General features: G+C 44.2%; 1 protein-coding gene across 1 annotated transcript; it reads right to left on the bottom strand.

Annotated features, from left to right (window-relative positions):
* Positions 1–873: 873 nt before the first annotated feature.
* Positions 874–13,228, bottom strand: frs3 (fibroblast growth factor receptor substrate 3). Its single transcript, XM_085777272.1, has 7 exons — positions 12,962–13,228; positions 11,197–11,322; positions 10,970–11,058; positions 10,676–10,862; positions 6,159–6,320; positions 3,312–3,433; positions 874–3,225 (listed from the first exon to the last, which is right to left on the bottom strand). The coding sequence occupies exons 3-7, from the start codon at positions 11,033–11,035 to the stop codon at positions 1,882–1,884; spliced, it is 1,881 nt and encodes a 626-aa protein (XP_085633398.1). The 5' UTR covers positions 11,036–11,058; positions 11,197–11,322; positions 12,962–13,228; the 3' UTR covers positions 874–1,881.
* Between the last annotated feature and the right edge of the window lie 46 nt (positions 13,229–13,274).

Here is a 13,274-nt window from a genome sequence, read left to right as displayed (position 1 = left end):
AAAGATCTGACATCGTGAAGGTTTTTCACTTTGACAAGTACCTGTAGCTTACATTGGCTACTGTTAGTATGTACACGTAGCAGCATAAAACCACCCTAGCTGTGATTATCAGACTACAACATCACCATACTCATACCTCCCTCTAAAATGGCTGTCGATGCAGATGAGGTGGAATGTGCAGTTTTTATTATTTTCATTTCTATTTACCAGTTGTTGTTTTTTTTTTTTTTTGTTAATATCATAACTGCTCTCATGTTATGCCTTTCTGCCCTATAAATCCCAATGGCACGTTTGATTTTATTCACCATACAGTTTGCAATTAAGTTTTGGCACTTAAAATATAAATACAGTCTCTCTTTTTTTTTTTCAAACATAATTACGCAGTTATAACAGTAATACACCAGTGTCCAGTGATAATTTGAGGTGAAACTTTGGTCTCCGTATTACCAACTGGATTACAAAACGGTGGTCATCACAAGGAAAACAAAATTATTGCAATTTTAAAAAAAAGGAAAAAAAAAAAAAGAATGAATAAATAATGAAGTAAATAAATAAATAAATATCTGACATGAAGGTTAATCAATAGCCTCACAAAAAAAAAAAAACTTCACTGCATGACTTGGCAACACACTGGATTACCCTTTAAATAGACCACTCACACCCGCTCACTGAAAATTATAGCACATATTAAGTGAGGTTATAGCTTAATGCCACTATCTGAGGTTATCGATGTCTCCATCAGAACATCTAATGAACCCTAACCTACGATGCTGACTGTCCGTGAATGCCCCCCCCCCCACCCCCGCCCCTCCCCTTCTGCTTTTGGTAAAAGGACACGGTCGAACCCAAAGTAGTTACAAAGAGCATTTCAGCGGCCCGGGGTCAAAAGTGCAACGTGACAAGCGTAAACAGCTGTGGACCCCCCGCAGGTCTGGGATGATGCGCGGGAGGTGTAATCAAAGATGATATGCTACTTTTTCATCTGCTGCATGTGGATTGGAGGGAGCCGCAGCTCGACTGATCCATGTGTGCTACTTTTACCGTCATTCAGTTGAAGTCTAATTCTCCAGATACCACCAAATATATATATATATATATTTTTTATGCCATTTTCTGAATTGGACAAAACTATTTCTAAAATATGATAAAATACAATTCCATAGGATTGTGTGCAAAATGCTCTATAGGCATATAGTAACAAAGAATGGCCTCTTCCACCAGCCACAATGTTAGACTTAGGTGCTTGTGATGAGGTATGAACATTGGCCAGTATCTTGGAGGAACCATAAACCTTCCTGCACGCCAACAACAACTCACAGCCTTTCTGGAGTGAGGGTCGTATTTCTGACTCTCGTTGTGGTAAAGTTGAAAAAAAAAATTAAAAAAATGAAAACATAAAAAAAAACATGGGTGTAGCGTGGCTAAATGATAGGGACAATAATATTCATGAATGGAGATGAGTTTAAGAATTTAAATTTGCTATGGAAATGAATGTTTCCACTGAACAGAGGTCACTGCTCTAAGTCACAACCAAGCATCAAATCCTACATGTATGTTTTCATATATATGTATGATTTGATGCTTATATATAAATATCCATATATCCAGCAGACAGTATTTGCAGTGAGAACTGCAGATTTCTCCAGAGAGCGTCACACCACATAACTATAAATAACAAAATAAAATGGCAAATTCTCCTCAGAGATTTCTTATTTCCTTTCATATGCACAGATAAGTTTCATTAAGTTTCTAATTAGGTACCTGTATCGTATTAGTCAGCCCGACAGTTGAATGGATGGATGACAGTGAAGGGTCCAGTGTGCTAAGATGAGGATAAGCCTTCATCTGTCTTCATCGCTCCTCTTCAGTTTGAATACCGTTTTACAGAGGCAGGTCTGTGCTGTTGTGGCGAGTCTTTCTGGAAGTCCCATCATCCCTGGGCAGAGCTTTCTGCAGATTGGACATGGCAGCGGTCTTCTTTATGTCGATGACTGCGTAGCATTCGCTGCGCCGGGGTGCCTGGGGGCCACATTTTTTGGGTGGTAGGCGCTGGTGCTGTGGCTGGGTCTGGACACCCCCGCCGCCGAGGGCTTGGCAGGGAGGCTCTCCCTCTAGGTCCACCTGGATGTAATTCAGCTGCCGCGACGGAGGCATGTGGCCGTGCTCGCAGCCTCCGACCCCCGGCCTCGATCGCCGGCCGAAATCAAAGCTAAATATTCGGCCCCCTCTGTCCGGCTGGCACGGCCGCGGGTGCGGGGGCGGGCAGGCGTGCCGGAGCCGTGGCGGCTGGACCTGCTCTGTGTTGACATAGTTCTGCAGGGCATCCCGGTGGATGCCCCGGCCGTCCTGGTGGTACCCGTTGGGCGTCCCGGGCCCCTCCGAGAACTCGTACTCGTCAAAGTCTTCCTCCTCCTCCTCGTACTCCTCCTCGTCCTGCTCGTCCTCGTCCTCGTCCTGCTCGTCGTCCCTCTGCAGGGCTCTGTACTCCCACACCGGGGGCAGGGACGGCAGGTTCTCGTAGTTGAGCAGGGCCGTCCGGCGGTGGCCCCCCCCCATGCCCCTCTCGCAGCCGTAGCCCGGCGGGGGCGGGGCCACGGGGCCGTGGGCGTGCGGGTGCAGGAGGGAGTGGGAGTGGCTGTCCCCGGTGCTGCTGCTGCTGCTGGAGCCCACCGACTGCGACACGCTGCTGGGGCTCAGCCGCTGCTTTCGGCCCCCCCTCAGGCCGTTGATGTTCTCGTAGGTGAGCTCGCCGCTCTGGCAGCCGTCCGGCCGCTCGTGGCCCGGGTGGCGGTGCGCGTGGTGATGGAAATGGTGATAGGAGTGGGAGTTGCACAGGTGCATGGAGGGTTCGTCCCCCTCCGTCTCTGAGCCGGTGGCGCCCTCTACTGGCTGAAGGCTGTGTGGGTTGTGGCCGTGCCTCTCCCTCTCCCTCTCCCTCTCCCTCTCCCTCTCCCTCTCCCTCTCCAGCAGATGGCGCTGCGCCGGAGTGGGCCCCAGCATGAACTTGACCTCCTGCGAGGACGGCTGTAAGAACACTTGAGGATCCTTATGCTCCTCCAGGGGACAGCAGCGCAGGTTGGGCTGCGGGTTCCCTTGGCCCCCGACGGGCATGGCCCCCCGGGTGGTTTCGGGAAAAGCGCTGGGCCGCACCTCGGGAAGAGAGTGCACACAGTGACGCAGGGAGGGATCCCCCTCCATGCTGACAGTGTTGACGTAGGTGTGGGTCTGTCGGGGGAGAGAGAGAGAAACCAGGGTCAGACCGTGAAGTGTGACAGACGCCGTGAGCTGAGAGGGGAACGGAAAGGTCGTACCTGATCCTCCAAACCCATGAGGCTGTGTCCATGGTCGTCAGCGAGAGAGGGCTGGGAGGCGTCGCCTCTGATTGGATAACCAGGGTATCCGTTGGGAAAGGCCTGGACAGGGAACACTGGAGCTGCAAACATAGTTATGGAGTTAAAGACAGATCATCAATCACTGAGCTCAGCATGACGCAAATATGTTAAACACTGAGGAAATGAAGTTCATGTTCAAAACACACTTTATCTTCATACTTCATACTGTATATGTACTATATATATATATATATATATATATATATACTTTTTTCAGTTTAAAGAGGACCTATTATGCTCATTTCAGGGGCTTTTAATATGATATTGGACCCCTGTGGGGCACTATTTAAAGTTTTGATCAATAAAAATCTCCATACTTATCACATACAAGCTGTCTGCTCCCTCGCTTGGATTCATGGTGAGTTCCATTTGTACTCAGAAGTCGGAATTTCCGAGTTCCGAGTCAGAAGTTTCAACTGGAACGGATTTCCTGCAGCTCTCTCTTACAGCTTTTGAAATAATTTATATGTAAATTTCAACATAACATTTTTGTTCATAACTGTAGCAAAAAATCTGATTTGGCTTAAAAGACTCAGTGGTAGTGTCTGTGTCACAGTGATTCATGTTTTCACTAATTGTCTCGGTAACTAACAGGTACCATTTGTTCATTCAGTCATTAACATTGGTTTCAATACATAATTTTAATGATTTTAATAACTCTAATTCTTGTCTTTTAGACCCTCTTTTACTGGCTTATTTCTCTCTTTTCTATGATCTAATCTATGGTTTTATGTATTTCTATGCCTCTGTAAAGCGTGGTGTATCAATTGTGCCATACAAATAAATTTGCCTTGACTTGCCTTGCAAATAGAACACTATTTTTTAATGATCATGGTGATGTTCACTCATCTTGTCATGAATGAGATGATGTAAAAACACAAGGGTTCAACCACTGCTCTTTGAGAAAACAGCGAAGGGAGAATTATCATAATCATAGCTGTATTTCTCATAAAAGACTTGAGACGATGCACAAGTCTCTGTTTGTATGTCTCTGTCTGTTAACTGGCAGGACAGGCAGACTGAACAGACTCAACAGGGATGTGACCCTGCCACACTGCGATGACACTCCCCGATCAGATCCCAGTGAAAAAAAGTGCTGCCGAGCACCTTCCAGCAGTGACAGGAGCCGGCTGACACACAGCCTCGCTCTACACAGGAGAATATAGAGCTGTTCACTCACATCATCCATTTCCTCCAACATTTAGCTCCAGAAAACAAGCCAAGCAAACTGAACGTTGCTCAACGCTAGAAAGTAATCACTGTTCCTCGAGTGCTTTTTTTCCAAAGATGAGGCACCTGTGTCACTCATATACTGTGTTTAAACCTGAAATCACTGATTTCTTTGGCCACTTGGGGGCAGTGGAAATGAGTCATGAGCAGAGGGAGCTGAACTGTGTCTTTCTGTCACATCATCAGCTGATACAAGCTGAGCTATCACTTTCTTTTGTCTCTGTTTGATTGAAATAGGCGACACTTTAGCTGCTTAATGCTCCAGTATGTTCACCAGCTAGCTGCTACTGAGCATGTACAGTAGAGTGCAACACAACCTGTAAAACTGTGACACTGAAAATCAAAACAATGGATTGAAACTTATTGTAAGTTGATGGAAGTTGCAGATATAGGCAAAGAACACTCATCACTGTGAGCTAAATCTTGTCAATACATAGCAATGTACACCAAGGCCTATTGTTTGCAAAATATCATGTTGAAAATTGTGATTCATTTTAGACTGAAATCACAATGTTATCTGCACAACATCTGTAAAATAACTTTAAAGGGATAGTTCAATATTTTGGCAAAGTCACCTATTGCTATAATCCCTAAAGTAATAGCAGTAGGTTCATTATCTTTAATTATCGGTGCATGTTGTTTTGAGATCCGTGGAGCAGAGATGGGAGCTGCTCAGTGAACACAATGGAGGGGAATGGTACATAGAGAGAAGCAGTCAGAGAGATCATTCATAGTTTTTAGTGACACATTGTCCAACTACAAGTTTTGGGCGATTTTGATCCGTATCCAGCTTGTTTTGTTTTTTTCCCCGTCGCTTTCAGTCAGTGCAAACAGTCTCTGTCTGGAGAATCCCTTGCCATAAAGCCCAGCTAAAAGCTTTTAAAGTATAAGTATGTAATTGAGTGGAACACTTTGCTTTGTTGTTAATAAGTCCAGATTTTCATGGTTTTTGTTTTTCCTTTTTAAAGGAGGGTGTTGTGTAAAATTCCCACTGTGACGTTTACAGGTGTTCAACACTGGCCTGCTTTTTTTTCACATCCTTGATAAATGCTCTGTCTTTTTCATTAGGCCTGTAAGGTAATATAAGAAAGTAGGGATAAGTAGTCAGCTAGAAAATAACATGATGCCGTGGACTGGTTTTCTTCCTGTCCACCCCAATTTTTTCAGTCACCAGCCGCCACTGGTATTTATATTGGTAATCTGAACTGAAAATATTGGCACATGAATATCGCAATAATTCAATCCCTCAAAAGAATCACAGATTAGGTCAATAAATTAACCTCTTGCACGATGCACAACGTTATCTCAACCTGATCATCTTGACACAGAGCACCAGCTGTGTGAGGAGGAGCATGCAGCTGCAGGCTGATGCAGATGTGCTGAGCCTGAGTTTCACCTGGTGTAAGTCTGACACCTTTGTGTCTCTGACTCAGTCTGAACCCGTGCCTATTAAAAGCTATCTGTATTCTGCTAAATGTACTGCTTTAGTGCTGCATGCAGGCAATAGACATGTGTCTGCATGGTCGTGTGACTCACTGTTGGGAGTCTGTGGCGTGCGAGACATGTCCATCTCCGGTGTGTGACCACTGCGACTCATCATCATCGACTCCTCCACCACGTTGATGCTGTTGCACTGCATCAGCTCCTGGAGCAAATTGAAGATCTCCTCGGCCCGGGAACACTTGAATGCAAAGATCCCTGATCCAAAAGAGCACAGTAACAACACTGTCAGCAAGATGGTTAGTTATAGAGATGATTTTATCCCAGAGCCATCAACACACTGAACTCTGCACGAAAATATCACCTGGACACTATGTGCATTAACCCTTACACTCAACTCTGCACACGGGCTGCATGATTCTAGAAAAAATGTGAATCATGCATAGAATTGAGATCACGATTATCTGGCACAATTATTTTGCCAAAATAAAATGTTTATTGTTGATTGGGCATGGTATTGTGCAGCCCTTTTGAAAAGTCTCTCAACTGCCGACAGGCTTCCTCCTGCACTGAATCACGTGACGTAAAGGCGCTTTGTCATAGGTTGAGAGAGAAGGCAGCAGTTCGGGTTTGGGGGCACTTGAGAAACTCATGAAGGAAAAAAGAGCATTTGTTTGTGAAGCAGCATTTGGTGAAATAAAATGCAGAAGAACTGTCAATTGCCAATTATTTATTTCGATTTATCGTGCAGCCCTACTCGGCACTAAAAACCAAAAACAAAATAACAACAACTGTGATGTGCAATAACCCTGTGACTGTTTTTTGCTGGTACAACACTCTGTACACTATTTATTTTATTCTTTTATTTCACATAGACTAGTGTGTATGGATGTGTGTTAGTGTGTGTGTGAATGCGATTGTACCTTTAGAGTTAGCCTGTATTTGATCACTGTTCTACGGCTAACCCCTTTTTCACTGTGAGTGCAAATAGAATTTCACTGTATATGGGTCATTCTATAGAAATGGTCGCTTTCCTGTCCCTACATTATTCACCAGGAAAAGCGCTCAAAAGTGTTCAACAATGACACAAAATATACATGTTTTTTTGTAATTAAAGTGTTTTCTTGTTATTAAACCATGCATAAGACAGTTATAATGCACATTTATTTTAAAATATATCTTGAAAATCTTGTTAGTGACATGAATTTGGCTTGTCCCTCGGGTAAAGAGTCATGGTTCAGTGACATATTTTGAATTTAAATAAATGTTTTTCTCCTGTTTTAAAGATGATAATACAAAGGAAAGTGTTATAGCTATTTAGTATAATACTTAAAATAATGAAAATATCAATAAATAATTTAAATAATTTACAAAAAATAGCTGTCCCTTGATTTCATGTCACTGGTGTTACTATTTGTAAAACCCTTTATTTTGAAAAACTACTTCATCTCTGCAAACATCTTCTGGGGTCAAGAGTTAATTGGAGGGGTGTCCATTTTGAAGAGCACATAGTTAGTCAGCACCTTCTCTTCATATGTTGACAATGTTAAGATTCAACGAGTAATTTCATGTGAGGACTTAAGATGCGTCACTGGTGTTACAGTGTTTATAGTAAGGGGAAAGGAAATTTTATTAAAATAATTGATAAAATTGTATGATAAGCTGATATATTTACAAGTTAAGAAGTGTGGTTTTGCCTGCAATGTCCACCATCTTGAATAGGCCATCTTGTCTGTCCATTTGTCACTGGTGTTACTGTCACTGGTGTTACTGTTCTAGTTAGTAACACCAGTTTTCGTTAGTAACACCAGTGACCAGTGGGTAACACCAGTGACGATCATTAACACCAACCACCATTAGCATTTTTTTTAATATAATATAATAGAAATATTAAAATACATTAAGATGTAATTTATGTTGATTTATAATGGCAAGTGGTTAACTGTTATGTGACCATGTTTAAGTTGTTAAAAAAATAATACAAATGAAACATGAAATTGCTGTTCAAAAAGCTACCATTTTCATAGAATGACCCATATGTACTCTTTTCTTTGGTATATACAATAAAGCAACCTTGAACCTTGAACCTCTGGGGGCTTTGTTGTGTGAGTGAATGTGTGTAAAGGCTCATACTCAGACATGTGATTAAATAAACTGTTATAATGCTGATGATGCTTCTTCTTCTTAAAGGTACATTGTGTAGGAATTACTCTCATCTAGCGTTGCGGTTGTATATCGCAAGCAACTCAATCATATTTTTCATGCTGCATTCACGTGAAATTGGGCAGATGGCAGACAGACGACAGCCGCTGCACGTAACAGCATAAACAAGTCTCTATGTAAACAAGTGGTCTGTCAGCACGAGGCAAAACAATACACGTGACAATATGTTGTCATGGCGATGTCGTATTGTTTACCTGACTCACGTTTTACCGGCTTTCTCTGGACTTCTGTGACTAAAATGACATCTGGTTTGTTACCGACGGCCGTCTGCCCGACTGCACGTGAATGTAGCATCAGTGTAACGCTCCATTCCTCCTCACTGCGTTACCGCGGTGACATTTCACACACGCTACCTCGACCTGAGCCGACAGCTCCGGTGTCTCCGCTGAGTTTCCGTGGTTTCCTACGGTCACGCTGCCACTGAACGTAAAAACATGGAGACACCACATGGCAGCCAGCACCGAGCTTACCCGCTCCATGTAGATATGAATGATATGAACAGCTAATTCAGAGCTGAAAGGAACACTTCAGTTTGTTGATGGGCAGGATTACTGGTTAATGAAAAACAGACTTTTGAACGAAATAATCGATTTTCGTGAAAGGAGAAGTTACACAATGTTCCTTTAATAATGTTAAAGGTAGAGTCTGGAGGTTTGTTCGTTGCAGTTTGTAAACAAAACATTTAAACCGGGCCCCTCCTCTCTGGCTCAACTGTGTAGCCTCCTGCACCAGACAGCAGCAGTTGTCAGGACCGCAAAGAACAGGAAATACAGTCTGAGTGAAGCGCTGGAGCGGCTGGCAAATACCCGGCCGTCACCAACAACGGGAGCCTCGTGAAATATGCTGCAACAAGTAGGAGGGCTGTTGTGGTGAGATGGGAACAGTGTTGTTTTCGTTAACGATGACGATGACGAAATATTTTCGTCGACGCCCCTTTTTTTCATGACGATAACGAGACGGTGACGAGATAAACATGGCTCTCTGATGACGAAAACATGACGAGACGTGTGTGAGTTTTCGTTGACGAGACGAGAACGGACGTAAATGTTAGTGGTAGGGCTGTGATCGCCTCTAAATTCCATATTATGGATTGTCATTACACGATTTAGCAACGGCTCCGTTAAAAGTAGAATAACGCTGCTGAGACGAGCCACGGTGCGCCCGCCGCCGGGTGCTTGTGATCAGAGCGGCAGAGAGCAGTAGGCAGTGATCAGCTGCTCCGGTGACCGCGGTGCAGCCGCTCCGCGGCGCTGACGGGTGGTCAGACGTTCAAAATGCATGACATTTCTGCTTATTGTGCGTATAACCTGTCAATTAGAATCAACAAGTATCTGCAACGCTGCTGCATCCTTGTGTGGTCACACCACCACCTGACATGCAGCGCATTCTCAACACACCTGCCGTCACTCGACCAGAAGATATATGGACGTATTTTAAATATAATCCAGCAGAAAAAAAACTGAATGCACTACTGTTACCACTTTATCTGTGTGTAGGCTAATGCATAATCCTTAGACCATAAAGTATTTGCCATTGGGTGGAAACATTATGTGTAAAACCATTACTTTATTGAATTAATTTGTTAAGACTTTTTTTTTTTTTTTTCGTCAAAAAGACTAGACTAAGACTAAATCTAAAATGCCTGCCAAAAACAACACTGGCTGGGAAGCGGATGCTAGCCGCCACCACTAGCGGAAGTTAGCGTCAAGCTAGCGGGTGTTAGCGGTGGTGGATAGCATCAACCGCTAACACTCGCTAGCATTCAGTACAGCTAGCGGGGCTAGCAGCCCTCCTACTTGTGCTGCATGGAGCTTCACCTGAGCTCTGTTATTGGCTGGAGAGAAAACACAACTCTCCACCCAGAAGCATCCCTGTACACAACAAACCAAAGCAAAAGACCAAATACAGGCGAGAGGAAGGGGCTCTGCAGACACAGTCACCACCACACAGAACTAGAAGCCCACAGGTGATGATGTTTAAGACAGATTTTATTTGTATAAGTCTAGTGTTTATTTTTGAGCAAAAACCTCCAGACTCTAAAAAAAACAACTCTTTAAAAAGGAAAAAGGAAAAGAAATAGTGACACACTGCTCTTTTTGTTTTGATGTTGCGAGATGGACAAGATGATGTATCTTTCACTGTGACACACTTTATGGGATGAAACAAGCAGCTGTTGCCCACTATGTTCATTTTGTACCTCATCTGAGGGTCAGGCTCATGTATGTGCAGTATGACATAAGCCCAGCAGAGAATTCATTAATCATCATTAATCAGCATGATTTGGATGCATTTAGACCCGAGTTTCCCCTAATGTGACAAGTCTAAATATTTCCAGAATGCCTAGTAAGCAATTTGTTAAATAGAGTCAAACAGGTGTAAACTTTTCTCACCCTGCCCGGTTTGACAGCGGCGACCGCTCTCAAAAGAAAACAGGTTGGAGTCGTAGCCGTAGCGCCGCAGGCAGAGGTACGGCCACCGGATGGCGTCTCTCTTGCGTGTGTGAAGAATGAGCTCGGTCTGCGTGAGCTCCATGACACCAGAGCCCAGCTCGTTGCCCTCATCGTCCACATTGGTGACCTAGAAACCACAGATTATTACACTTTGGTTTAAGGACACAAAGAAACAAACGGTGCTGACATGTTATAATTGTTATAGCCTACAAAACCATATTTAAGATTATTGACCTTAAATTTAGTAAGATGGTTGTCTCGGATGGGGTCCCTGTACAGACAGCTCCAACAGCTCCCCATAGCTTCAGCAGGCCAGCTGAAACCTGTCGCAGACAGAGCAAAATCTCATCAACAACTGGTCCCCCGTCAGCTAATGACTTTGCAATGCTATTCATGCAATGTAAAAACAAAACAAATGGTGAGTGTTGCATTCAGGGAACATTCACACTTGAACCTCTCACCTAGTCCAGGCCATCAGTGTGAAGGGATTCACTTCTCAATCCCAGGATCTTCTACTGGGCATCAGCATCACAAGCCACTGAGTTTGTTGGACTGACATCTTCAGGAGATGCACGATGTTGTCCCCCCTGAAACCATGGACCACATTCAGGATCGCACAGAGAAATTTGCAAATATTACTCCTTTTAGCTGTAATATGACGGAAGGGTTTAAAAGGCTGAACCTGTTGCACATAATTTCTCCTCTTTCCTCTCATTCTCTGTCCCATAACCTATGTCTAGTCCACAGAGAGACAATGTCTGTCTCTGGCTGCCCTTCATCTTTCCCTTGAACCTCAATTGGCAACAATAGAAAACACAAAATACTTGAGTCTAAAAATTTTAAAGCATACAACTGAACTGGCATATAAAGATATTTAAGCCTATGATGAAACCTGAAATGTTATTTTTGTGGCAGTTAGTTATACTGAATACTAAGACTATAAGATGAAAACAGTAAAATGTGGTTTAGATCAAATCCACCAAATCTGTATCAGGACCAACACTAATCTCACTTAGAGGTTCAGATATCACTTCATATTTCTTTTTTTTTTTTACTTTAATTCACGTTAAACTCCATGTTACTGTTAAACAAAAAAACAATGAATGATCAATTGATTAGCTAAACAACAACAACAAACTTGATATTGTAATATATTGGAAGCAAACCCTCTCTATGTTTACAATTAGTGACCACAGTAAACTGCCTAAATGTCTGACATGGTCAGAGCAAGAAGAGGATCTGAGGAGACCTTGTTTGCACACTGCAAACAGCACTGACACACAACACAGACAGAAGGCTTCACTGACAAAATAATCAGCAAATGAAACGCTACAGTTGCTACTATTGATCCCTGTGGTGCCCAGAGTTTGAATGTGGAACTTGGTATAAAGAGTTGAGATGCATCCAAGATAAAAGCATAGACTGTAAAAAGAAGGATAAAAGCTGTGAAAAGCAAGTAAGTGATACTGCTGTTACTCTGACAATAATGTAGCCATGAAAAAACACACATAGATGCGACTTTTAGAGGAACACACACCAGTGAACACAGCACTCAGCATCTTGTGTTAATCTGTTGTCACTCTTGCACCTGTGATCACCATCCAGCCTCTCACACACACACACACACACACACACACACACACACATAGGCTCCAAACACATCTCTCTCACTGCCGCAGTATGTGAGCTCTAACCTGGGCCTCCACATCTGACTGGAGATGCCAGGCTGGACTCCACACCAGCCCCCCCCCTCTCTCTTTCACACACAGACACACGCGCGCGCAAGCACACACTCACACATACAGTATATTATCCACACGCGCGCGCGCACACACACAGACGCACATACACACCTTGAGTGAATGCGAGCAGGCTACAGAGCTAAAGCTACATTACAACACTTGGCACACACAGTGAGTGAGTGAGTGAGTGAGTGGACGGGCTTTCCCTCCACCGGAGCTGCTGTGTGCAGCCTGTGGCTCAGCTACCCGAGCCGAGCCGAGCCGACGCAGAGCCCCACAACAAGCCGACGGCCGGGGCTTCATGTGCCCCGTCAGAGTCCACAGGCTCCGGTTCAGCCACGCTACCGTCCAACCCGCACACTCACACACACTAAATGCACAACGACACGGTTCAATGACAATTCCCCTCTGCCTCTGGTGTTGAGCACATAGCAGTCAAAGGGTAAGTGGAGAGAGAACGACAGCGATGGTTTTTGCTACTCACATGTCTGGCACGGATTTTTTTTTTCTCTCTCTCTATCAGCCCTAACGAGGAATAAGCATTGAGACTGCAATTAGTTGTCGGCGGCGGCGGCGGCTGCTGCTGCTGCTGCTGGTAGCGGGATGTGGCGGTTGCACGACAGAGACGCGATTAAAAGATGCAGAGTGAGCAGTCAGGAAAATGTTGTTATTTTTTCCTCCCCTCCTATTACGCCCCCCTACTGCAGCACAGGCCTCTCTGCCTCTGTGACATTTCCCAAGCAGCTGGGGTGAGAGTTCACCGCCAGACAACGAGGCTGAGAGGAGCGGCAAGAAGG

The sequence above is a fragment of the Trachurus japonicus genome, chromosome 5 (genome assembly GCF_045865225.1).
Source record: "Trachurus japonicus isolate A0001 chromosome 5, Traja_1.0".
Lineage (NCBI taxonomy): Eukaryota > Metazoa > Chordata > Actinopteri > Carangiformes > Carangidae > Trachurus > Trachurus japonicus.
This window is presented reverse-complemented; position numbering and strand designations above follow the sequence as displayed.

Coding starts and splice junctions, on each gene's coding strand:
- frs3 (XM_085777272.1), bottom strand. CDS start 11,035: ATGGGGAGCTGTTGGAGCTGTCTGTACAGGGACCCCATCCGAGACAAC. Junction 10,863..10,969: donor ACCATCTTACTAAATTTAAG/GTCAATAATCTT, acceptor TGTGGTTTCTAG/GTCACCAATGTGGACGATGA. Junction 3,434..6,158: donor CACGCCACAGACTCCCAACA/GTGAGTCACACG, acceptor CTATGTTTGCAG/CTCCAGTGTTCCCTGTCCAG.